General features: G+C 33.6%; 1 protein-coding gene across 1 annotated transcript in view; it reads left to right on the forward strand.

Moving 5' to 3' along the window:
• Positions 1-18949, forward strand: part of PRKCI (protein kinase C iota) — a 58665-nt gene extending 39716 nt beyond the window's left edge. Inside the window, exons 9-18 of the mRNA XM_063093765.1 lie at positions 3029-3205; positions 3640-3737; positions 4357-4443; positions 6352-6487; positions 10594-10681; positions 11688-11813; positions 12955-13034; positions 14363-14452; positions 14820-14935; positions 18586-18949. Of these exons, the coding sequence (XP_062949835.1) occupies positions 3029-3205; positions 3640-3737; positions 4357-4443; positions 6352-6487; positions 10594-10681; positions 11688-11813; positions 12955-13034; positions 14363-14452; positions 14820-14935; positions 18586-18673 (1086 nt within the window). The 3' untranslated portion in view covers positions 18674-18949. The remainder of the gene's footprint in view (positions 1-3028; positions 3206-3639; positions 3738-4356; positions 4444-6351; positions 6488-10593; positions 10682-11687; positions 11814-12954; positions 13035-14362; positions 14453-14819; positions 14936-18585) is intronic.
• Positions 18950-24644: the final 5695 nt, after the last annotated feature.

Raw genomic sequence — 24644 nt, forward strand, 5'->3', positions numbered from 1 at the left:
CTTTATCAGAGCAAACAAATAATAAGATTCAGAGAGAGTGAGTACTAGCAAGAGGGAAGTCACATTCTTTTGTAACCTGATTTCAGAAGTGGCATCCTATCACTCTTGCCATATTTTGTTCAAAAGAAGCAAGTTATAAGGTCCAGCCCATGCTCAAGGGGAGAAGAATTACACAATGGCATGAATACCAGGAATTGGGGATCATTGGGAGCCATCTTAGAAGTCACCCTACCACAATAGGCTACTGCTGCTTTGTCTCAGTTTAGCTACAACAACTCTCTTTTGGCTAATGATTACATGATATAGTTTTTTATCCTTTTACTTTCAGTCTTTCTGTATCCATATATTTAAGGTGAGTGTTTTATTAACATTATATAGTTGGGTTTTTCTTTCCCTCTGGTCAGAAAATCCTTGACTATAGTATTTAGTATGTTTATTTTAGTATTTAGTATGAAGTATTTTTGTATTTAATGTAATTATTTATTTAAGTTTAAGTCCACCATTTTACTGTGCGTTCTTTATATCTCACTTATTCTGTGTTACCTTTCTTGCCTTCTTTTGGTTTAATTATTTTTTATTACTTTTTTTTTTTTTTTTTTTTTTTAACCTCTTATAACTTGTTTGACATTTTTTGCCATTCTTTTACCGGCTAGTCTAGAGATTGCATCTTGCATTCTTTACCTATTAAAATTGAATACAAATTATTGCTTTTTAATTTTTTAATTGACACATAATAATTGTACATATTAGGGAGTACAGAGTGATATTTTGATACATGTACACAATGTGTAATGATCAAATCAGGGTAATTAGCATATCCATCACCTCAAATATTTATCACTTCTGTGTGTTGAAAACATTCAAACTCCTCTCTCTTCTAGTCATTTGAAAGTATACAAAAAAGTATTGTTAATTATACCTACCTAGTATTGCTATAGACCACTAGAACCTATTCTTTCTGTCTAGCTGTAAGTTTGTATCCTTTAACCAACCTCTCCCTTTTCTCCCCACCCTACCCTTCCCAGCCTCTGGTAACCACTATTCCAATCTCTACTTTGATGAGCTTTAGCTCCTACATATGAGTGAGAACATGCAGTATTTATCTTTCTGTGCCTGACTTATTTCACTTAACATAGTGTCTTTTACTGTTTCCCATAAAATGCAGTGATCTTATCACACTTTAAATTAATTCCATCTTGGGCCGACCCCGTGGCGTACTCAGTAGAGTGCAGCGCTGGGAGCGCAGCGATGCTCCCGCCGCCGCGGGTTCGGATCCTATATAGGAATGGCTGGTGCACTCACTGGCTGAGTACCGGTCACGAAAAAGACAAAAAAAATAATAATAATAATAAAAAAATAAAAATAAAAAAATAAATAGTTAACTACAGATTAAAAAAAAAAAAATTAATTCCATCTCCCTTCCTATGTTTGGTGCTGTTTTTGTCATATTTTAAAATTCTGTGTACTAGTGTTTTTAAAGTCAATCCTTATTTAGATTTACCCACATTTCACCTTTTTTGTTCTTCATTCTCTTGTACATCTCTGTCCTTTCATGTGAGATCATATTTTCTCTTCTTGAAGAGCTCAACTTAGTGTTTACTTTAGCAAGAGCCTACTGGTGATGGATTTTCTGGGGTTTTTGTTTGTTGTTTTTGTCTGAAAAATGTTTTTATTTCACTTTCATTTTGAGAGCTATTTTTGCAGGATTAGAATTCTTTGTCAAATGATGAACATGCTAGTAATATTGATTTGATCATCACATACTGTACGCAAATACTGATAGTCAACTGTGCCCTCCATAAATGTGTTTAATCAAAAATAAATAAATAAATAAATAGAAGAATTCTAGGTCAGCAGGGGTTTTTTTAGGCCCTTTGAAGGGGACATTCCACTGTTATCTGGCTTCTGTTGTTTCAGTCTTATTATTGTGTCTGAGAAAGTACTGTGCTTTTTTGTTCCATTTCATTCTCTTTTATAGTTTCCAGTTATAACCATATTTTAAGTCTGTACATTGACTTATTTTCTTACCATTATCTTCTTTCTTAATCTGCTCCTACTCTGGTTTCATTTCACTCCCCTATTTATCCTAGTTACCAAATTAAATTATTATTTCTAAATTTTCATGTATGATTATTCTTTTGAATTGTCATTGTCTCTCAGTTTACATAATACTCTCCTTTCTATTTTGTGCTTACTGATTTCTTTATCATTCTCAAAATTTGCTCTTTGTTTTTTTAATACTCTTCAGAGAATTCATACTTTCTTCTCATGGGTAAATCTGTTGATTATGTGCTGATGGTTTTGCAGGTATCTAATAAAATATTATCTTCAGTCTTCTGTATAAATTGCCTGAAGCTTAAATTTCTAGTTGTGAATGAATTATATGGCTTACTTTGTCATTCCAAAGGGGCCTTGGTATTCTATGGAAAAGAATGTCTTCCACTGGCTGAACTGCTTTGTGCTTGTTTTCTGTCTATAGCATACAGAAATGCCACATGCCTCTGAATGTGTCCTTTCACTAGCTCAAATTTCATATATCAAGCTTCCAGCAGATTCTTTAATCTTGATGTCCCATTGTAACTTCTAAATTCAATATGAAAACCAATGTATTATCTCCAACAAATCTGTCAATCTTATCCTATCCACATACTTTATTTTCCCTGTCAGTGGTACTTCTAATCTCCTAGTCACCAAAGTTAGTGTCATTTTTTATTCACACATATTCATTACCCCCATACCCAAAAGTTATCGGGTCCTTTTTAAGACATCCTTTAACATTTATCATCCTTTAACTCTCCATTCCTGTTACCACTCCTCTTTACCTCAGCTCATGAACTCATTCTGCCTCTTGGGTAGTTAGATTATATGGTTTGGAATGATATAAGAAAAGAATTAAGAACTTAAGATAGTATTTTTATGTTAAGAAACTACTTTTAAATTATTATCGTTATAAGTAGGTGTTAGAAATATAACATATTATGCAAAAATGCTTCCAGGTATAACTCTTTGATATAAATGTTTTCAACAGGCAATGAACACCAGGGAAAGTGGCAAAGCTTCATCCAGTTTAGGCCTTCAGGATTTTGATTTGCTCCGGGTAATAGGAAGAGGAAGTTATGCCAAAGTACTGTTGGTTCGATTAAAAAAAACAGATCGTATTTATGCAATGAAAGTTGTGAAAAAAGAGCTTGTCAATGATGATGAGGTAAGTACACTGATGTTTTATTATTTCTAAACTGTTAAACTGCTTAAGAGTACTATTTCAGAGGAAAGCTCAATGTTTGTGCTTTATTATTTCAGCCTACTTTTCTAAATATATGCTTCAAACAGATTATATAAGAGATATTTAAAGTAATCTGATCATTATTAGATTTTTTAATCACAAAAATCAAACCATATTATCATCAAGGGAAGTACTTGAGCATTGTAAAGTTTTCTAGACCATTTCACAATACTGAAAGATTTACTAGGTATTTTTCTCTGTATGTAAGTTGTTTCATGATTATCAATGGTTTTGCTATCTAGCCTAGTTGGTTAACTATTACATTTGTGAAAATTGAATTGCTAAGAACAAATTTATTATTAGTTTTGATGATATCATTTTAGTTTGATATAGATTTCTTTCATATTTTAAAATAGGATATTGATTGGGTACAGACAGAGAAACATGTTTTTGAGCAGGCATCCAATCATCCTTTTCTTGTTGGGCTGCATTCTTGCTTTCAGACAGAAAGCAGGTAAGATTGAAAGATAATGGGATGTTTACTGGGCTTCATACATTTCGGTATATTATACAATAAGAATCCTTCTGCTGTGATTCATGAAGTAGAAGTCATGAAGAAGGACACAACAGTATTATGCTTACAATTTCTTATTAGTCATACTCCAATCAGTGATACTAGTTTGACATTGGATCAGCATTAGGAAATCACCTGCTTTAGGCAAAACAAATAGCCAGATCATAGAAGTAGAAATTCAACCTTTTAAATATCCCCAGGATTCTAGTTTTATGACTTAAAGTTTCCTAGAGTTTAACTAATTTCTTTACCTTGAGTAACAGTTGATCATGAGTTATCTAGTAAATACTAAAATTGGGATGGGAGTGAGTGGCTCTGGACTGCAAATGGTACTACTTTGGAATAAAAGTAGCAAGCTACAGAATTATTATCCTGCTGGTTTACTTTCTCTTATCTTCTGTACTCTAGATACCCTTTGTTTCCACCAAATTCTTGGCATCTTTTTAAAGGCTAAATCGTAGAAAATACTGTTTGTTGTAACTGGTTTCTGTAGTGTTTAAAGTACAGTTATACTACCTTATTTTGCATCTGTTTTGATGGGTTCTCTCCTGTGTTTTAGATTGTTCTTTGTTATAGAGTACGTAAATGGAGGAGATCTAATGTTTCATATGCAGCGACAAAGAAAACTTCCTGAAGAACATGCCAGGTTAAGTTTTTTGTTCATTGTTTATTTGTGTTGGATTTTTTCAGGGCTGCATGACTTTTTATGTGCAGTGGTTGAAAACAGTCAAAAAATCATTTAATTTGATACTAGTTAATTCTTTGTAAGTTATGTAGAGGCTGAGCAAAAAGTTAGTTTACATTATTTTATGTAACATTATGTATTATAATTGTAGTATATATCATATATATATAGTGCTTCCTAAGCAATTGAAAAGCATAAACAGTATTAAAGGGGAAACTTTAGTCTACTAAAACCAATTATTTTCAAATATTTTCTCTATTCAGCATCAGCCACTTAAATAATTGATAAATTTACAAACACATTAATCTTATCAAGTTTGCAGTGATCTCTTTGACAGGTTTTCAGTAATCCCTGTGACAGGTTTTCAGTAGAAGAGTGCTATGCATATATACTTGAGAGAAATAAAATAATTCCTCTTACACTATTATGTAATTCTTACTGTTCTTCCTATGATTACAATTTCTGAATTGTTCTGCCTTTGGCTTTTTTCCATCTCATCCCATACATGTTGATGAATAAGAGAAAAAGTGTTAAATATTAATTTTGTGCCCTTAATTTGATATTAATGTACAAGATTATAAATTGTTTATATGTACATGGAAAGGGATCATGGCCTTGAATAAACAGTTTAACCCATCAGTACCATGTTTTTTGTTTTTTTACTTATATCGGCAGTAATTTTCACTCTTTCCTGTTTCATGAAAGTAATGCCAAAATGAAGCATGTGAGTTTTTATATGCATATAATTATTAAATGGGAAACAAAGGTTAGAGATTTCATTTTTTAAAATAACTTATTTAGTGAAAGTCTTACTAGTTCATTGATTACATCTCGAAAATATAATATTTTTAAATTTTATAAATGTGTGTAAATTGCACTCATCTAATTTTTAATTATTATTTTTTAACTTACTGCTTATTTTTTAGTTTACTGTTTGTTTATGTTTATTGTGAATTTAGGCTTTTTCAAATGGCCACCCTTCCTAGTAAAGTCACAGATGATATTTTAAATTGTAAATATAGCCAGTATTTGTTCCTTGTTTGGTCAGTTGGACTTGGGGGTCTGGTTTTTACTGTATTAAAGTGCCAGTTCTGGTTTTATACCGTCTTTGCTTTTCTAGGAACTAAAGCACAGGATAAGAACTCAAGTTCCCTAAACATGGAATTAAGTAGCTAGAAGGTGTGTTTTATGTACCTCCAAACATAATCATGATAACATGCCACCTAAGCAGCCAAAAACCAGCTTAGGTATTTCATTTTCATTATTAAGGCCAAAAGTTCTGGTCATCACCACTAGTGAGTTGGTGGCAGTTTTAAAAAGTTTTTTCTTAATATTAAATTTTATAGTTGTAGAATAATTTCTTCTCATTTCTTTTCTAAAATCTTGGTGTGAATTTTATGGTTTGAGCAGTCAACTTATAGTATTATTTTTATTCTAGACCCATGGTTTTTAGCCTTTGGGGGTAGGGGGGGTGTCTTTGGTCCCTTAAAAAGTTATGAAAGCTGTCGGAACTCCCTAGAAAATTTACATGTCCATACAACTCTGCCTCCAGTTGTACTGCCTAAAGTCCATCCAAGGACCCAGATTGAAACTGTCAAATTAATAACTGTATGAACAATGTGAGTTAAACTGGAACTTTTATAATTTTGTTTTGGGCTCAGATGTTTTAAAGTACTTCAATTTTTTTTTAATATTACTTCAGTTTATTTTTTTATATTAGTTTCTAACAATATTGGAAGAGAAAACATCTTATGATGTGATTTTTGTGTTTCCGACTGCAGGTGAAAGTAGGACTTAAATACCTTCCTCTAGAAACTTACCACAATTTAATAATTTGAATCAAGTTACTTATTTTTTATTTTATTGTAGGTTTTACTCTGCAGAAATCAGTCTAGCATTAAATTATCTTCATGAGCGAGGGATAATTTATAGAGATTTGAAATTGGACAACGTATTACTGGACTCTGAAGGGCACATAAAGCTCACTGACTATGGCATGTGTAAGGTGAGGAAAATTTTCTAGTTATTAAAAAGATTTTCAGCAGCTCATAAAATTGTCTTGATAAAGTAACTTAATGTTTAAAGATCTGAAATGATTGCTACTTTGTTAGGATACTTTTTGGAATTCTACCACAGAGAGACATGTACTTTTGTCCTAATCATTTGCTAAATTCCGTATCTTTTGTGTTATATATGCCATAATGAGTTAGTCTCTTTTTATTATCTGTAACTTTTTGTTTTGAAAGTTGTGGCAATGTTGAAGAAAATTTGTAAATAAAAATTGTCTGCAATTCCTCTACTTTAGCACAACCATTTGCATATCACCTTCCTAGTGAGAATTTTTGCCATTTTTATTGACTCTTAAATAATCCATTCAGGATTTTCCTCAGAAGTCTATAACATTTTTTATATTTAAAATTTAAATATCTAACATAAAATATAATAAAATAAGAATTTTAGTTACTCTCAGAACATGTCATCTTTATTTCTTGGTCTTTTATTGTTTTTTGTAACAGTGTTTCATTTAAAGGTCTGGTCTTTTTTCATAAAGTGTATAGGGAACTACTCTCCTTGTTAAAGTAGCTGGGCCAAAATTACCTTCACATAGTCAATGTGGCAACAAGCATATAAATGTGTGAACTGCATTCCTCATTCACCTGAGAGAAGTTCTTCCAGAGCTGGGTTATCTAAATGTCTAATCGTATTTAAGATTCAACCTTATTATCTGTTCAGCGTACAATAGAATATAAAACCTTCAGTTAAACTACTTTTTTTCTTATGTATAAAACTCAAAGACAGTTTTCTGATAACTTCCTTCAGTTTTTTATTATGCAAATTTCCGATCATAAACAATTAGAAAGTTTAGAGAGTGGAACCCCTGTGTACCCATTACGTATATTTGTGATACCTCTTTGATCTCTGTCATTTTTTCTAAAAGGATTTTTTTTCTCATTTCAAAAAAACAGTAACTATAATAAAGGAGTCATAATTCTCAAGAGAAAATAAAACCGAACAAAAAATATGACGAGCAAAGTATACACATTAAAACAATGAGACCTTTTTTTGCCTGTCAGATATTGGTTTTAAAATTAGGATAGTCTGTATTTACCAGAGATTAATGGAATGGGCATTCTCCTGTGTCATTGGTGGGTGTATAAATTGTTATAACCTTTTGAAAAACAGTTTGGTGGGGATCTATCAGGAATCTTAAAGATGGCCATGATCCAATAATTCTGCCTCTTGGTATTCTGAATAGTTTGGTCTATGAGGAGATGATTATGACCAAAAATTTTATTGTAGTTTACGATAGTTATTATAAAGTCATGTAAGAAGATGTTTACAAAAAATCCATAACAATATAAAATGCTTATAATATAGCATTAAGTCTTAAAGTATGGAATTCTTTAATTCCATTATTATTATTCTATTATGTAGCATCACACATTTGTTCTGTTTATTTTTCTATATATTTTTAAGTTATTATAATGGCCTTGCATTACATAAACAGTCAAAATATAAAAATCATAAAAATTAGTTAAGGTTTTCTTTCTTTTTTCCTTCCTTCCTTTTATCCTTCTTTCCTTTCTCCCTCCTGTCCTCTTTCTCTCTCTCCATTTCTACTCCCCTCCCTCCCTTTCTTCCTTTTTCTCTTTCTTCCTTCCTTCTTCCCTCCTTTCCTCCTTCCTTCCTTCCTTCCTTCCTTTCCTCCCTCCCTCCCTCCTTCCTTCCTTCCTTCCTTCTTTCCTTCCTTCCTTCCTTCCTTCCTTCCTTCCCTCCCTCCCTCCTTCCTTCCTTCCTTCCCTCCTTCCTTCACATTTTGTTACTCTTATTGAAAAATAATATTGGTTTGTTCTCATTCTTTACAAGGATCTCAATCAAATTAGTCAGGATCTTTACTAATCTCAGCGATCTTTATTTAGTAGGTCTTTAAAGTAGTTGTTCTGCCTATCTCCCTATCTACCTTCCCTTCTTCTTCAGGAACTGTTTAGTTTTATTAGTGGAAAAAGACACTAGGATTGGAACTTCTGTTCAAAGACTTTACTGACAGACTTTGTCTCTTCTCTCAATGACACATTTACACCATTGTGATGTTAAAGTTAATGGGAATATGAACCCCCTAAAAGTTTATATTCTACTGTCTTATAATCTAGAGTCAATATTTAAACTTACCTTAAGTCTGACCTCATGCAATTATTGGATGAACTTCTTTTGCTTACAACAATTCCTTGGGAAATTGGATACACTAAAAAATTTTTTCACAGTTTTTCCAGAAATACTTCCTTCAGGTTTTAATTTATTTAATTTCCTCAGCCTCTCACTAGATGCTTTTATATAAAGAGTGCAGAGGACAGTGATAAAAACATGAATTAATATCTTCAGACTTAAGTTTGGAATACTTTATGATCATTAATTTTATTGAGTAAAAAACTAGCCATTTTATAAATTGATGTGCCTTTATCTCTTTTTTCATCAGTAGGGGAATTTTAATAACAACATCTATGTTATGCTGTTGATAATTTAACTAACGGGCCTACATTCAGATATTCAGTCAACAAATGAATGACTTAGCATGGCTTTGTTACCAGTTAACAGACTTCATCTCTCCCCTCTGACTGTTGCCCTGAAAATACATGTCATTTATCTTGAGAATTTATGATAAGCCATTGCCAATAATATAAAACAACTTTAAAAATATTCATATTTCTTAGTATACAAAAATAGCATATATATCCCTATTAGGAATCGTTTTTAAAAAGTCCTTGGAGTCACAACATATTACTAAATATTTTTTCTAGATATTTATAGCAGTGTTGTACATAATGGGGTAAAATTTGAAGAAAAATATGTACACCATGCCCAGAATGTCTCTGGAAGGACACATAAGAACCTCATAATAGAGGCTGTCTCTAGGGAGCTGGAACTGTATGAGTCAGGGACAGGAATGGAAGGAAGGCTTGATTTTCAATGTATATCTCCCCCCGTTTTTGGTTTGGAATTTTGTACCATATAATCTAACAATAAAGAAATGGTTAAATCCTAAGTACCCATGTTCAGTTGCATTTTCTGTAATCATTAATAACAGAAAGTCTGTAATTACTTAGGAAATGCTTATAAAGTAAAAAACCAGATGCTTAATTATATATACTATTATTCAGTTGTTTTTATGCTCTCTTTTTACTGTTGATTTCTTACTTAATTGCCTTGTGGCCAGAGAATGGTCTGAATGGTTCTTTGAAATACATTAAGATTTTCTTTATGACTTTAGTATACAGTCAGTATCCTGTGTGTACTTAAAAAGGATATATATTCTCTATTTTACATGCAAGCAGTCTCTCTCTCTCTGCCTCTCTCCACACACGTATGAACATACATATTCTATATGTATGCATGTTATGTATATTTTTTAGGTCTACATTTGTCCATATCTTTCTCTTTTTACTAATTTTTTGTCTGTATGATCTATATCTGATACAGATTTGTTAAAATCTCCTGTCATAATTGGGGATTGTGAAATTCTGATAGTTTTGTTCATTTTTATTCTTTGTATTTTGAGGCAATGTTGCTATGTGTATACAAGCTTGTATTTGTTTTAACTTCTTGGTGATTGCTCATTTTATTATTATGTAGTTTCTCCACATATTCCTACTAGTATGTTTTGCCTTAATTTTCTCCATCCTATAGCTATTAAAATACAAAACCAAAAAACATGTACTTTAGGAAAAATGACCCTAAGGAAAACGTTATAATTTCAACAGTGGTTGTGTTAGGAGGTAGGATTTGAAGTGCTTCTTATCTTCATGAAATGTGATTCATTTAAATCACAGAGGTTAAATTTTTGTATTAAGTTTTAACTTGAATATAAATTATTTTAAATGCAACATTTTATTTAATTGGAGTGACTCTTTAGCAATATCTAATGGGGACAGGTTTTCTTTAAGCTAATTAAGGGCAATCCATGATTTTAATAATAAAGGCAGTTCTAGTGAAATATTATTTAAGCTTAATGTATTACCTACAGATACTTAAATTATATGATAGATGAAATAGAAAAGGTGAATTTAAAACAGAATTTTGCATCTTATTCTTTCTTTCTTTTTTTTTTAATAAAAGGAAGGATTACGGCCAGGAGATACAACGAGCACTTTCTGTGGTACTCCTAATTACATTGCTCCTGAAATTTTAAGAGGAGAAGATTATGGTAATAAATAAATAGGTGGTCTTTTAGCTATTGCTAGATGGTGGTAAAATGTGGTACCAATTGCATTATAGTATACTATAGCACTTTAATACTGATCTTATTAATATAAACTTTCTTGATCCTGTTAAAATCTACATGAATACCCCACAAACTCTGAAATCTGAGATAGTAGGACCTTGGTGGTATTTGGAGGTACACATTTGAATAATATTGCGTTAGTGACAAACACTAAAGAGTGGCAGGCACTATTCTAAGGAGTTTACATATATTAACCAAGTTCATTCTCTCATCAACCCTATATTAGTTCCCATTTTACAGATAAGGAAATGATGTACAGAAAATTTAAATAACCTGTCCAAGGTCGTACAGCTAGAAAGTGGCAGAGTAGGAATTCAAACCAGTAGCTGTGTGATTCCAGAGTCATGAACCTATGCAAGATTATTCAGATTTCCTGGGATATTTTCCCCAGGAATCTGAAAGATGGTGGAAAGATTACTCATCAGTCTCCAGAGGATAAATTCATCTTCAGAAAGCATTTCACTCTTTGGATTCTGGCCCTCTGATTTCAGCATATGTGAAGTAAGACGCAATACTGACGATAGCTGCTCACAGTCTGAATCCAAGGTCCTGCAAGAGTCTATAATCAGCTAGCAAAAAGATTAAGGTTTAGACCAAAGGAGGTTATTCTCAAATACAATTTTATTATATCCTCAAGAAAAATATTAGATACTGGGCATGAGTCTGAAGTTACAGACATATTTGGAAAAAGAAACTTATGTTTTATTTCCCATAATTTTATTTTTAAAGTTATCTTTTAGGTACCTACCCTCATTAATAAGCAAATTATTTCTATAATTCTCAATCCCTACCATGATAGTTGTAACCCATTTAGAGTTTATTTTTTCATTACGTTTATTTCTTCATTATGTGATGAAATGAATCTCTGATTACTGGTCTTTAGGAATGCAGAGTGGATAATCTGTTGCCTTAAAATTTCTTTCTGAAGGTTTTAGTGTTGACTGGTGGGCTCTTGGAGTACTAATGTTTGAGATGATGGCAGGAAGATCTCCATTTGATATTGTTGGCAGCTCTGATAACCCTGATCAAAACACAGAGGATTATCTTTTCCAAGGTAACTGGCAGTATTTTACAGAGGTTCTGTGTGGAATAACCTATTCTAGAGTACAAATGAGGGTGACTCAGGTTACTACTTTGAGTGAAAAAAAGAATAATCTTGACAGCATACACCTGACTTACTGTGTGAAGCTTTAATTTTTTTTTGATACATCCTTTCTACCTATATAGTCTTTAGTCCCATTCGCAGTTATCTTCGCATACTCAATCATAACAAAGAGATCCTTTCAGATTATATATCACAGACAGAGACAGGAGGAGGGAATCCTGTGGCTAGAGAGGATAATCTTTATACATGGACACTGAGGCTGAGTGCATAAGTTCAAGAACAGTATGGGGAAAAAGTAGAGTACCGAGACATAAGAGGGTTCAAAAGGTGAAAAAAAGAGGCTTGCAATGGAGAATACGATGAATTGAACAAAACAGAAACAAGCAGACAAATACAGCGACCTCTATCACCCAATCCAAGGAAGTATGCTAACTGACATAAAATTCTACATTTAATAAAGCCATCACAGGATATGAATAAATATTTTATATGATAGGAAGCCCAAATGGCCATGGAATATGTGGAAAGACATTCAACCTCACTAGTAATTAGGGCAATGCACTTTAAAATATTATTGAGCTACCATTTCATACACATATATTTTGCAAAAATGTTAAAGTCTGATAATACCAGCCCTGATGAGGATGTGGAGCAACTGGAACTCTCGTAGATTGCTGTTGGGAATGAAAATTGACAAAACAGCTTTGGAGAATAATTTGGCAATGTCCAATAAAATTAAATATTATAATAATGTGCCAACCATTTTACAAACGTTAACTCCTTTAAACCTCATAACAACCTGTGAAACAGGTATTATTTTTATTCCTATTTTGCAGATGAGGAAATCGAGGCACAGTAAGGTAGCCAAAGAATAAAACATGCACATAAATGATAAATACAGCATTAGGATTAGAGGTTGTCTCTGAGAAGGAGGGAGAGGAATGGGATTGGTAAAGTACACGAGGCACTGCAGTTGTGTATGTAATGTCTTATTCTTTCTGCTGGAATGTCTTAAATATCTCATAGTAAAAATTTAGAGGTGAAAGCCATGTAAAAACTAAATATAATACCATAATCTTTCTCTCTCTAGTTATTTTGGAAAAACAAATTCGCATACCACGTTCTCTGTCTGTAAAAGCTGCAAGTGTCCTGAAGAGTTTTCTCAACAAGGTATAAATCGTGTGTAAAAGTCTTTTGTCTCTATTTATATAAGTCAAACTGTAAGTAGAGCTTCAGGCAACATACAATTCCAAAACAGTAGAGTATATAACTTTTTTAGTTAGAGCTGGAATTTGTCTCTTAACCAAAGAGAAATTAATAGCATTAGATCCTGAGATGAGTTGTCCTTGCCATTTTGCCAGTATAATTCACTCCCAGCTATATAGTAATATGATGTTTTTAATGTAAATGATATATAACCTATACTCAATTATAAGAAAATTAGATCTTTGGGGTTAGCCACACTTGTTTTTTTGGCTCTATTTTTTTCATTTTCTCTGGGTCATTACCCATAGATTCTGTTCATCACCATATACTTTTTGAGCATTTGGGCCAATAGTGTTCCCTATAAATTCTCCTATCAAGAACTCTGTAATTATGTAAAATTCAGAAGAAATGAAATGACTGTCTTTGCCTCTTAAAAATCTGAACATCATTCACTTTGTTGCAGTTGGTAGGCTAGAGGAGTTTTAGGATCTATTTATGATTGTGATCTTGGTAATCATAAATCCAACTTTAGATAAGTTGGATACTTGATGTGAGGAAAGATTTAAACTTAAAACAATCTTTTTACATAGTGAAAAATGAAGGTGAAAGATGTTAATATGCAAAATAATATTCAGGAATGGGAACGTGTCTCTTTCACAGTAGTGAGTAAGCCAAGACATTTTATAAGTTTCAGGCTCCTTCTCAGTCCAATGATTCAGATTCTGGTTGTATCATTGGCTTACAGAGGTTATGGTTTGTTGCTGTAAGTGAGCATAGGGCTCTTAAATTGAGGTAAGAACAAACTTGTGGTGAAATTGGGGGTTTGCATATTTTGACTGTCGCTTTAGCCCATGCCAAAGAAATAACTGGGTACTGCTCAAATGATTCTGCTGCTCTCTTTTTGCTCCCATTTTTCTTTAGCAAGGAGTGGTGGCAATTCTGTGTGTTTTAATTACATGATAGGTAGAGAGAGCCATGAGGAAATCTTACCTGTCACAAGCTTCAGATAACTCAGTTGGGTCAAGTTTTGTATTTTCTAGATATAAAAGATAGACCATTACAACTTTAGAACTAGAGGTATCATGTAGTAGGCATGAAACACAGGTCATGAAGATGATTTATTTTATTTATTTATTTTTTCCTTTGGGGGCTGGCCGGTACAAGGATCCGAACCCATGACCTTGGGGTTATAAAGCTGCGCTCTTACCAACTGAGCTAGCAGGCCACCCCCGGATGGCTTATTTTAAAGCATGACATTCACCCAATTCTTAAAACATTTCTTTCCACAATAGGACCCAAAAGAACGATTGGGTTGTCATCCTCAAACAGGATTTGCTGATATTCAGGGACACCCATTCTTCCGAAATGTTGATTGGGATATGGTATGTAAATTTTGATTGTTTTCTGTATTAGATTTTATTATCTTGGGCCAATTTTTATTGTCTTTAAAGAATGTTGAAAAACTAATACATTCCAGCTAAAATAACTAAAAACCACTTTCTAAAGTGCTTTTTTAAAAAAAGTTTTAAAACAAAAATATGAGAATATAAATGTAGTAGAACAGGTTGTTTGTAATATTATTGTGGCCCATGTCGGATTTGTAAATTATGTCCATCATTGTTAATATAGAACCGTGTCCAGAGACTCAATTTAATAAGACGGGGAGACATCTGAGGGCAGAGGAGAAATGTTGAGATGAAATTTTTCTAAGAATGCAGGCTTGAGCTGGCATCCAGTATGTCTTTTCAGATGGAGCAAAAGCAGGTGGTACCTCCCTTTAAACCAAATATTTCTGGGGAATTTGGTTTGGACAACTTCGATTCTCAGTTTACTAATGAACCTGTCCAGCTCACTCCAGATGATGAGTAAGTAATTCTGTACACTGAAATATTTTTGAGTTCTTTGAAAATCCCACTTTTAATGGCTATCCGATGTTTCATTATCAGATTATACTATAATTTATTTAACCATTCAGTTACTGGATATTTGAATCCATTATACTGCTATAAATTATAACAGCTGCCATTTATTTTCTACTTTGTTTTACATGCATTATCTCTAATTCCCACAACAACTATGTAAACTGGTTATTGTCATCTTCATTTTACAGATGAGGAAAACGAGGCTCAGAGAGGTTAAGCAAAGTTACACAGCTGTCAGGTAGCAGAGTCAGGACTCAGACCCAAATCTGACTGACTAAGGCCTGTGCTCTTTCCACAGCACTGCGCTGTTTCCCATTTTAACCATGACTGTCTTCGTCTAAATTTCTGAGTATTACGTTATGATAGATTCCTAGAGAGGGAATTAGGGCAAAGGGTGTGAAAATTACAAAGCTCTTGATATGTATTGCCAAATTGCTTTTTAAAAAAGACTACATCAAGTTATCAAATTCAGCCAGCTGTGATCTGTTTATGTTGCATCTGTTAAAAATATAGTTTAGAATAATTTGGGGATATTTTGATTGTTTACCTGTCAGTACAGATTCATTCTCTTATCTTAAGGAGGACATTACTGTTTGACAGTCATTTAACTTATTTCTTAATTCTTATCACATTCCTCACAGCAGCTGTTCCGAACAGTCTCTATGTTTTAGAAGCCTTCAGTCCTACCCCAGCCTCCATCAGTCTTTGGATTGACCTTGCCTTAACTTGACTGCAAGGATTGAGACCTCTCTGGTGTGAACTTGCTCCCTTTGTAGCTGTCACCAGACCACTTTGCATCTCAGGATTGCTCTCTAACTCTTCTCAAACTTTTTCTTCTTCCCTACTCTTGGAAGGCTCTCCGTCTTTTGCAAGGGATACCCCTTGTGTTTTCCTAGACCTGTTTCCCTGGTTTCCTTCAGGATTTCATTGTTAACTATCATCTCAATACTGTACCTTCTTTGATTTATTTTTTCCAGCTTCTTTTCCTTTGCCTACAAACATGCTCAGATATCCTGATTTTTTTCCCCCAAATCTTCGCCTCTCTTTGAGCTTTTTTTTCTCATTTGCTTTTCATCTTCAGGCCTTTAAAAAAACAGTTAATAGATGCTCATGGTCAAAGAAAAATAAATAAGCAGTATGTCTGTCAAATTCCTTCAGAGTAGTCAACACTGATTGTCTTGTACTTCTTTCTGCCAATGCTTTTAACCCCTTAAAATTTAGTTTAGCTTATTCCTTCAGCTTTTGAAAGTTGAATCAACTTCTTAACTTCTAAATTGTAAAGCATTTTTGTGGTCAGTCCTCGTCTCTCTGGATGTCTGTGAGGCATTTGGCAGTCATGGTCCTGCCTTAGGTATCACTGCCCATCTTGGTTCTGCTCATTTCTGTGACCACTTGTCTGTCATCTTTTTTCCCTGTCCCCTTGAGACCAGGATGCTGATGGTTCGCCTTCGCTGCTATATGCAGTTTGTACCTTGAGATTTCAATAAGCCCTGCAGCATGGATACCAACTATTTAAATGACTCCCAGCTAAATTGGCAAATAGTTATTGAGCAAAAGGCACTATGCTAAGTACTAGGCATTCGAAGACAATTAAGATAGTAAAATCTCACAAAAAGTGTACTATCTACTAGAGGAGAGAGTTATATACCAAATCATTATTTCTGACAGCATTGTGTATTAGAAAGAGCACTGGATTTAATCAAAAGATAGGAATTTGAATCCCGATGCCACCTCTTACCAGCTGGGTAACCTTGAATGTGAATTGCTTAACTTCTCTGAGCCTATCTCTTTTCATATTGCCTACCTCATAAGGTTGCTGTGAAGAATAAACCAGTGATGGTCTCTGAAGCACCTAGCCCCTTCCTTGATATCTCTCCAGAACCACATTTTCATGTTTGTTTAACATCTCCTGCAGTTTTTCAGATAAGCACCTCAAATATATGATGTCTAAAATCATAATTGTGACCCTTTGTGGTCTCTTTTTCTTTTGTTCTCTATCAGTTTCTTGTTTTTATTCACCTCTTCCTACTTATTGTATCCTCACATATTCCTGTCATTCCTATTAAAAATATGTCAGTGATTGCTGACTCTTCTTTTTCCTTAGCAGATTATATAATACCTGCAGCTGCAAAGTCCTTGTCTGTTTTTCCTTTACTTTGTCACTTGTATCGCATCCTTCTTTTCCATCTCCATTTGCCATAACCCTGGTTCAGATCTCATTCGGATCATACCTAGAGTGTTGCACCAGCCTCCTAATTGATCTTCTTCACTTCGTTACTTTGCAGCCTATTCTGTACACTTCGTGAAGTACCATTCCAATTATTTAACCCCTTTAATCAGAAACCTCCTGGTAATTTCTACATTGCCTATCAGATAACATCTATTCTCTTGGCTAGCATTTAAGGCCTCTCCTCATCTGCTCCAGCCCAACTTTCTATAGCCATATCTCCCACTATAACACGAATGGTGTGCTGATCAGTCTCAGTTACTCACCATTCTCTGTAAGTGGGTATCACTATCCCGCTGCCTGTTCATACCTCTGTATTCCTCCTCCCTGTTTTACCATTGAAATCTTCCCATCTTTCAGGGCCATCTCAAATGCAATCTTTTGCATTTGGTGGATGGGTCATGGTGAAACACCTTTTTGTAAACATCACTGGTTTCTTTGATCTAGCCATTACCTTCCTTTCAGCATCATCTGCCGTTTATAACCCTTCTATTCCTATGCTCCAACTCTAGTATATTATTTGCATTTCCCCAGACTACCATAATCTTTCATAATTCCATTCATTAAGTGCTTGTAGAATGAATGCTGCCTTCCTTGATTTCTCCAACTAGAAGTCACCCCTTTATTTAGAACTGTGGTTAGAACAGGACTTAGCTTATCCTATATGAAATTTTGCAGGTACTGCTTTCTTTCATAGCTTTCAAGTATATGAGTTACACATACACATCCTCCCTCCCAAGGAAGAGACTGTATCCTCTGTAACTTTGTGATCCACAGTATGGTTTGTACATTTAGGTATTAAAATATTTGATGTACTACTCACTCTTACTATATGTTAAACTAGATGCTCAGTGTAGCAGAATGCCAACCTCTCCACTCTCTGTGACCTGTTATCTTCCTGTGGTGTTCTCTCCTTATTCCAGGTCTCTCAGTGTACTTGTTCCTATTGAGTTTTCCTTTTGGCTAACTTCTGGGCCTTCTCTTCACCATCTCCCATCTGGCTGTTGAGGTGACTACTAAATTGAATTGCCAATTCAGACCTGGATGTTTATCTAAATTAAGAGTGTTGTGCAGGTCAAAAGCTAAGATTAACTAGAACTGTGACAACATGTGCCTTTTTTATTCCCAGTCTTCAGTTTTGAACAACCTTTTGGTCTAAACTTGCTTGTGTGACTATTAGTCTTTTTTGATTTTCAGTAATTTTTATTCTTAATTCTATGTTTTGGGTTTAATCTAAGAATTTAGAGATTTTGTTTCACAGTTTATATAATTAGCCTTATTTTTTGTTTTTTAATCTTATTTTACCATTTAAATCAAAGGTTGAAGAAATATTATGATGAAAATAAATTTATTTTTCTTTCAACAGTGACATTGTGAGGAAGATTGATCAGTCTGAATTTGAAGGTTTTGAGTATATCAATCCTCTGTTGATGTCTGCAGAAGAATGTGTCTGACCCTCATTCTTCGACTATGCATTCTGCTTGTGTTGCCATTTAATGCATGGATAAACTTGTTACCAGTTTGTATACAGTTAACCATTTTATATTTGCCACCTGCCAAACAACACTCAATATCTTCTATTGTAGACTATAAGAATCAGTTATTAAATCTAGGTTTGACTCTGGAAAAGGAATTAAAGCTAGCTTCCAGACAGTCGTGTCAGGAGTTTGGTATACTGGTTCCTCAGAGGCCTACTGAGGAGTAATGAAGTTTTTTTGTGGGTTTTTTTTTTTTTTGTCATAGAACTGTGATTTAGAAGAAGTTATCTTTTTTGTTTAAAGGAAATACCACTGCTTTTAAAAGAAAGTATCTGTTGCATTAAGGTACATTGTGGTATTACCTCATAAGCCTCCCATAATTTTCGTCATGCTTTGTTAGGTCATTTGAGGGTTTAATTTTAGAGTAAAAGATAAATTCAAAATACAACAACTTTTAATGATGTCTATTAGTTTTGGAGTTCTTTATGTTTAAAAATTCAACTGTAAATTTTATCATTGCCTGAGATAATTAAATTACTGATTTTTAAGGTTAACAGTTACTAAATTGGTAATAACAGATGTTGCTTGTTTAGAGTTGAGACATACAGATCCTTCTTAAGTTAAAAAATAGTGTAATTTTATTAAGAATCAGATTCTAAATCATTAGTTATTTTTGAAAAACTGGCACAAGTGACTTTTTTAGTATATTAAGGGGGGTAGCTTCTGAGCTTGTCTCTTTAGCCAAAACTTTAACTAGAATGTTAATATATGTAGTTCAAAAGACCCAGGATGAAGTTGAATGGAAAATTGCTCAGTATATAGAAAGGAAAGAATATGAAGTTAAAATAGATACAGACAAGTGCAATGGTAATATTTGTTTCTTACTGGAGAGTGAACCCCACAGTTGCTTTTTGTTATATGATTTAAATAGTAAGGTGGCACTCACCTGTTACCAAACTTATAATTGTATTCCATTTATTCAGCAAAAGCAGGATGTATAATTTTTTTTCCTTATAATTTAGTATACAGGAAAATAATTTATCTTCTATGTAGGGTGTCCTAACTGTGCTCATTTTTTCACCAAAACTATGTTATCTGTAATTTTGGATCCTATTTATGGAGTCTTCAATGAAATCCAAGAAAAATAATAAAGTAAACATGAATAATTATTCAGGACACACATATACACTCACACACATCACAGTTCCAGTCCCTTAAGTGAGTTCTTATTAGGTAGGTAACACATGTAATACATAGTAGAATACATTTCAGTGGAGTTCTTCAGGTTATTTTTTATTTATATTAGTGTTTAACAATTTATCATAAAAAGGAGTACCAATTATAACATCCTTCTGTTGTTTATTTAAAAAAAATTTTTTTTTTATGAAAAGGGACTTAAAAGGTAATCATGATTATCTAAATTACTTACAAATTTCCAATCTTAATAAAATTTAATTTTAGAGAAGCTACCTAATCTTAAATTTAGAATGATTTAAAATTTGTAAGCATTAATCAGTTATCTTTTTTTGATACTACATTTCATTAAATATGTAATTTTTCCAAAGTTTCTGGCCATGTACTCTCTTTTCTTCAAATAACTGAGTATGAAAGCAATGAAAACCTCAAAAGAAAATATTTATATACATTCACATGTTTATTTGAGAGGTATATATATGTCTCTTAGTACCTGAAACTTGTTTTAAAACAAAAAACGGTATTCACTTCAAATCATAAACTTATAGAGAATTCTGACATCTTATGTCAGAAATATGTTTATGATCTTGCTTGTAAGTGGTGCTGTTTTCCCTAGGGCATTAGTTATCAAATTTTAGAATGGGGAATAATCACCTATGGAGTTTGTTTCAAATGGACATTTCTGGGCCCATGTTAGAATTCTTCTGGGCATTTGGACCTCATTTTGAAAAACGCTTTCTTCAAATTATTCTTTTCTTTTGTCCTGTGTTTAAATATTAGAAAGAGTATTCATGATAAAACATTTTGAGAAGGGGTAAGCAGTGAGTTATTATCTTATCCACAATATCAAACAGTTTTGGATGAATAACTTCTTAAAGTTAGATATCTCCCCCATCCCCCCAAAAAACCAGTTAGTTTTTTACCAATAATGTGCAAATGATGAGCTTTTTTCTATGATGAGGTTTTAACCATTATTCAGTGTGGTCCTTCGTTTTTAAATCTTTTTTTAACTAATAAGATTCACCAAGTAATTATTTTATACAGAATTGCATCACAAATATGTTTTAATTGTGTTTTGTTTCTTGCAATCTTTAAGTGCCATGCCAATTCTTTTTATATTATATAGGCACTCTCTCAAAATAATCACCAGGTGAATAAAGCAGTGGACAGTCAGAATGGTTAGAATTTTGGCGTTCTGAGAAAAAATTTATTTTGCATAAGCGTGTGGTCAGATAATTTTATGTATATGCAGCCTGCATTGGATATCAAGTATAATGCTTGTTCAGTACCGGTACATTATAAATTTGTTTTTAAAAAATTTTTGTCATGTAGAATACTGCCTTGGTCATCATAATGTAATTTGTGTACTTTTTTTTTTTTTACTTTAAAATCTTTAAATAAAATGCTTAATACCCATCAAGAATCAGCTGTTTTTACTATGTAGCATATGATAAATTTGTGTGAGAACTAAAAGATATATCAAAATTTGTTTAAGAGAAGAAGGAAAATTTTAAAATTCAGAATTTTGCTGTACTTAAAGTGGTATTCTAGTAATACTGACATTATAGTGTAGACATTTTACTCATAAATTATAATATTCTTTTGTGTATTTTTTTTTTTTTTTTAATTTTATTTTGTCGATATACATTGTAGCTGATTAATGCTCCCCATCACCAAAACCTCCCTCCCTTCTCCCTCCCCCCCTCCCCCCAACCATGTCCTTTCTGTTTGTTTGTTGTATCAACTTCAAATAATTGTGGTTGTTATATCTTCTTCCCCCCCCCCCCCCCCGGTTTGTGTATGTATGTGTGTATGTGTGTGTGTGAATTTATATATTAATTTTTAGCTCCCACCAATAAGTGAGAACATGTGGTATTTCTCTTTCTGTGCCTGACTTGTTTCACTTAATATAATTCTCTCGAGGTCCATCCATGTTGTTGCAAATGGCAGTATTTCATTCGTTTTTATAGCTGAGTAGTATTCCATTGTGTAGATGTACCACATTTTCCGTATCCACTCATCTGATGATGGGCATTTGGGCTGGTTCCAACTCTTGGCTATTGTAAAGAGTGCTGCGATAAACATTGGGGAACAGGTATACCTTCGACTTGATGATTTCCATTCCTCTGGGTATATTCCCAACAGTGGGATGGCTGGGTCGTATGGTAGATCTATCTGCAATTGTTTAAGGAACCTCCATACCATTTTCCATAGAGGCTGCACCATTTTGCAGTCCCACCAACAATGTATGAGAGTTCCTTTTTCTCCGCAGCCTCGCCAGCATTTATCGTTCATAGTCTTTTGGATTTTAGCCATCCTAACTGGGGTTAGATGGTATCTCAATGTGGTTTTGATTTGCATTTCCCGGATGCTGAGTGATGTTGAGCATTTTTTCATATGTCTGCTGGCCATTTGGATATCTTCCTTAGAGAAATGCCTACTTAGCTCTTTTGCCCATTTTTTAATTGGGTTGCTTGTTTTCTTCTTGTAAAGTTGTTTGAGTTCCTTATATATTCTGGATATTAATCCTTTGTCAGATGTATATTTTGCAAATATTTTCTCCCACTCTGTTGGTTGTCTTTTAACTCTTTTAATTGTTTCTTTTGCTGTGCAGAAGCTTTTTAGTTTGATATAATCCCATTTGTTTATTTTTCCTTTGGTTGCCCGTGCTTTTGGGGTCGTATTCATGAAGTCTGTGCCCAGTCCTATTTCCTGAAGTGTTTCCCCTATGTTTTCTTTAAGAAGTTTTATTGTCTCAGGGTGTATATTTAAATCCTTAATCCATTTTGAGTTGATTTTAGTATACGGTGAGAGGTATGGATCTAGTTTCATTCTCCTGCATATCGATATCCAGTTATCCCAGCACCACTTGCTGAAGAGGCAGTCCCTTCCCCAGTGAATAGGCTTGGTGCCTTTGTCAAAGATCAGATGGCAGTAAGTGTGTGGGTTGATTTCTGGATTCTCTATTCTATTCCATTGGTCAGTGTGTCTGTTTTTATGCCAGTACCATACTGTTTTGGTTATTATAGCTTTGTAGTATAGCTTAAAGTCAGGTAGTGTTATGCCTCCAGCTTTATTTTTTTTGCTGAGCATTGCTTTGGCTATTCGTGGTCTTTTATTGTTCCATATAAATGTCTGAATAGTTTTTTCCATTTCTGAGAAAAATGTCTTTGGAATTTTGATGGGGATTGCATTGAATTTGTATATCACTTTGGGTAGTATGGACATTTTCACTATGTTGATTCTTCCAATCCAAGAGCATGGAATATCTTTCCATCTTCTTGTATCCTCTCTAATTTCTCTCAGCAGTGGTTTGTAGTTCTCATTATAGAGATTTTTCACCTCCTTGGTTAACTCAATTCCTAAGTATTTTATTTTTTTGGTGGCTATTGTAAATGGGCAGGCTTTCTTGATTTCTCCTTCTGCATGTTCACTATTGGAGAAAAGAAATGCTACTGATTTTTGTGTGTTGATTTTGTATCCTGCTACTGTGCTGAATTCATTTATCAATTCCAAGAGTTTTTTTGTAGAGGTTTTAGGCTGTTCGATATATAGGATCATGTCATCTGCAAACAGGGACTGTTTGACTTCATCTTTTCCAATCTGGATGCCCTTTATTTCCTTCTCTTCTCTGATTGCTCTGGCTAGTACTTCCAACACTATGTTGAATAGGAGTGGTGAGAGTGGGCATCCTTGTCTAGTGCCTGTTCTTAAAGGAAAAGCTTTCAGCTTTTCCCCATTCAGGATGATATTGGCAGTGGGTTTGTCATATATGGCTTTAATTATGTTGAGATACTTTCCCTCTATACCTAACTTATAGAGGGTCTTTGTCATGAATGAGTGCTGAACTTTATCAAATGCTTTTTCAGCATCTATAGAGATGATCATATGGTCCTTGTGTTTGAGTTTATTAATATGGTGTATCACATTTATTGATTTGCGTATGTTGAACCAACCTTGCATCCCTGGGATGAATCCCACTTGATCGTGATGAATAATTTTTCGTATGTGTTGCTGTATTCTGTTTGCTAGTATTTTAGTGAGGATTTTTGCATCTATATTCATCAAGGATATCGGCCTGTAGTTTTCTTTTTTGGTTATATCTTTACCTGGTTTTGGTATCAGGATGATGTTTGCTTCATAGAATGAGTTTGGGAGATTTGCGTCCGTTTCAATCTTTTGGAATAGTTTGTAAAGAATCGATGTCAATTCCTCTTTGAATGTTTGGTAAAATTCTGCTGTGAATCCATCTGGTCCTGGGCTTTTCTTTGTTGGGAGCCTTCTGATAACAGCTTCAATCTCCTTTATTGTTATTGGTCTGTTCAAATTTTCTACGTCTTCACGGTTCAGTTTTGGGAGCTTGTGTGTGTCCAGAAATTTATCCATTTCCTCCAGATTTTCAAATTTGTTGGCGTATAGTTGTTTATAGTAGTCTCGAATGATTCCTTGTATTTCAGATGAATCAGTTGTAATATCGCCTTTTTCATTTCTAATTTTTGTTATTTGAGTCTTCTCTCTTCTTTTTTTTGTTAGCCATGCTAATGGTTTGTCAATTTTATTTATCTTTTCAAAAAACCAACTTTTTGATTCGTTGATCTTTTGAATTGTTTTTTGGTTTTCAATTTCATTTAGTTCTGCTCTGATCTTAATGATTTCTCTCCGTCTGCTAACTTTAGGTTTGGATTGTTCTTGTTTTTCTAGTTCTTTAAGGTGAAGTGTTAGGTTGTTCACTTGCCATCTTTCCATTCTTCTG

This window comes from Cynocephalus volans, chromosome 1 (genome assembly GCF_027409185.1).
Source record: "Cynocephalus volans isolate mCynVol1 chromosome 1, mCynVol1.pri, whole genome shotgun sequence".
Classification (NCBI taxonomy): domain Eukaryota; kingdom Metazoa; phylum Chordata; class Mammalia; order Dermoptera; family Cynocephalidae; genus Cynocephalus; species Cynocephalus volans.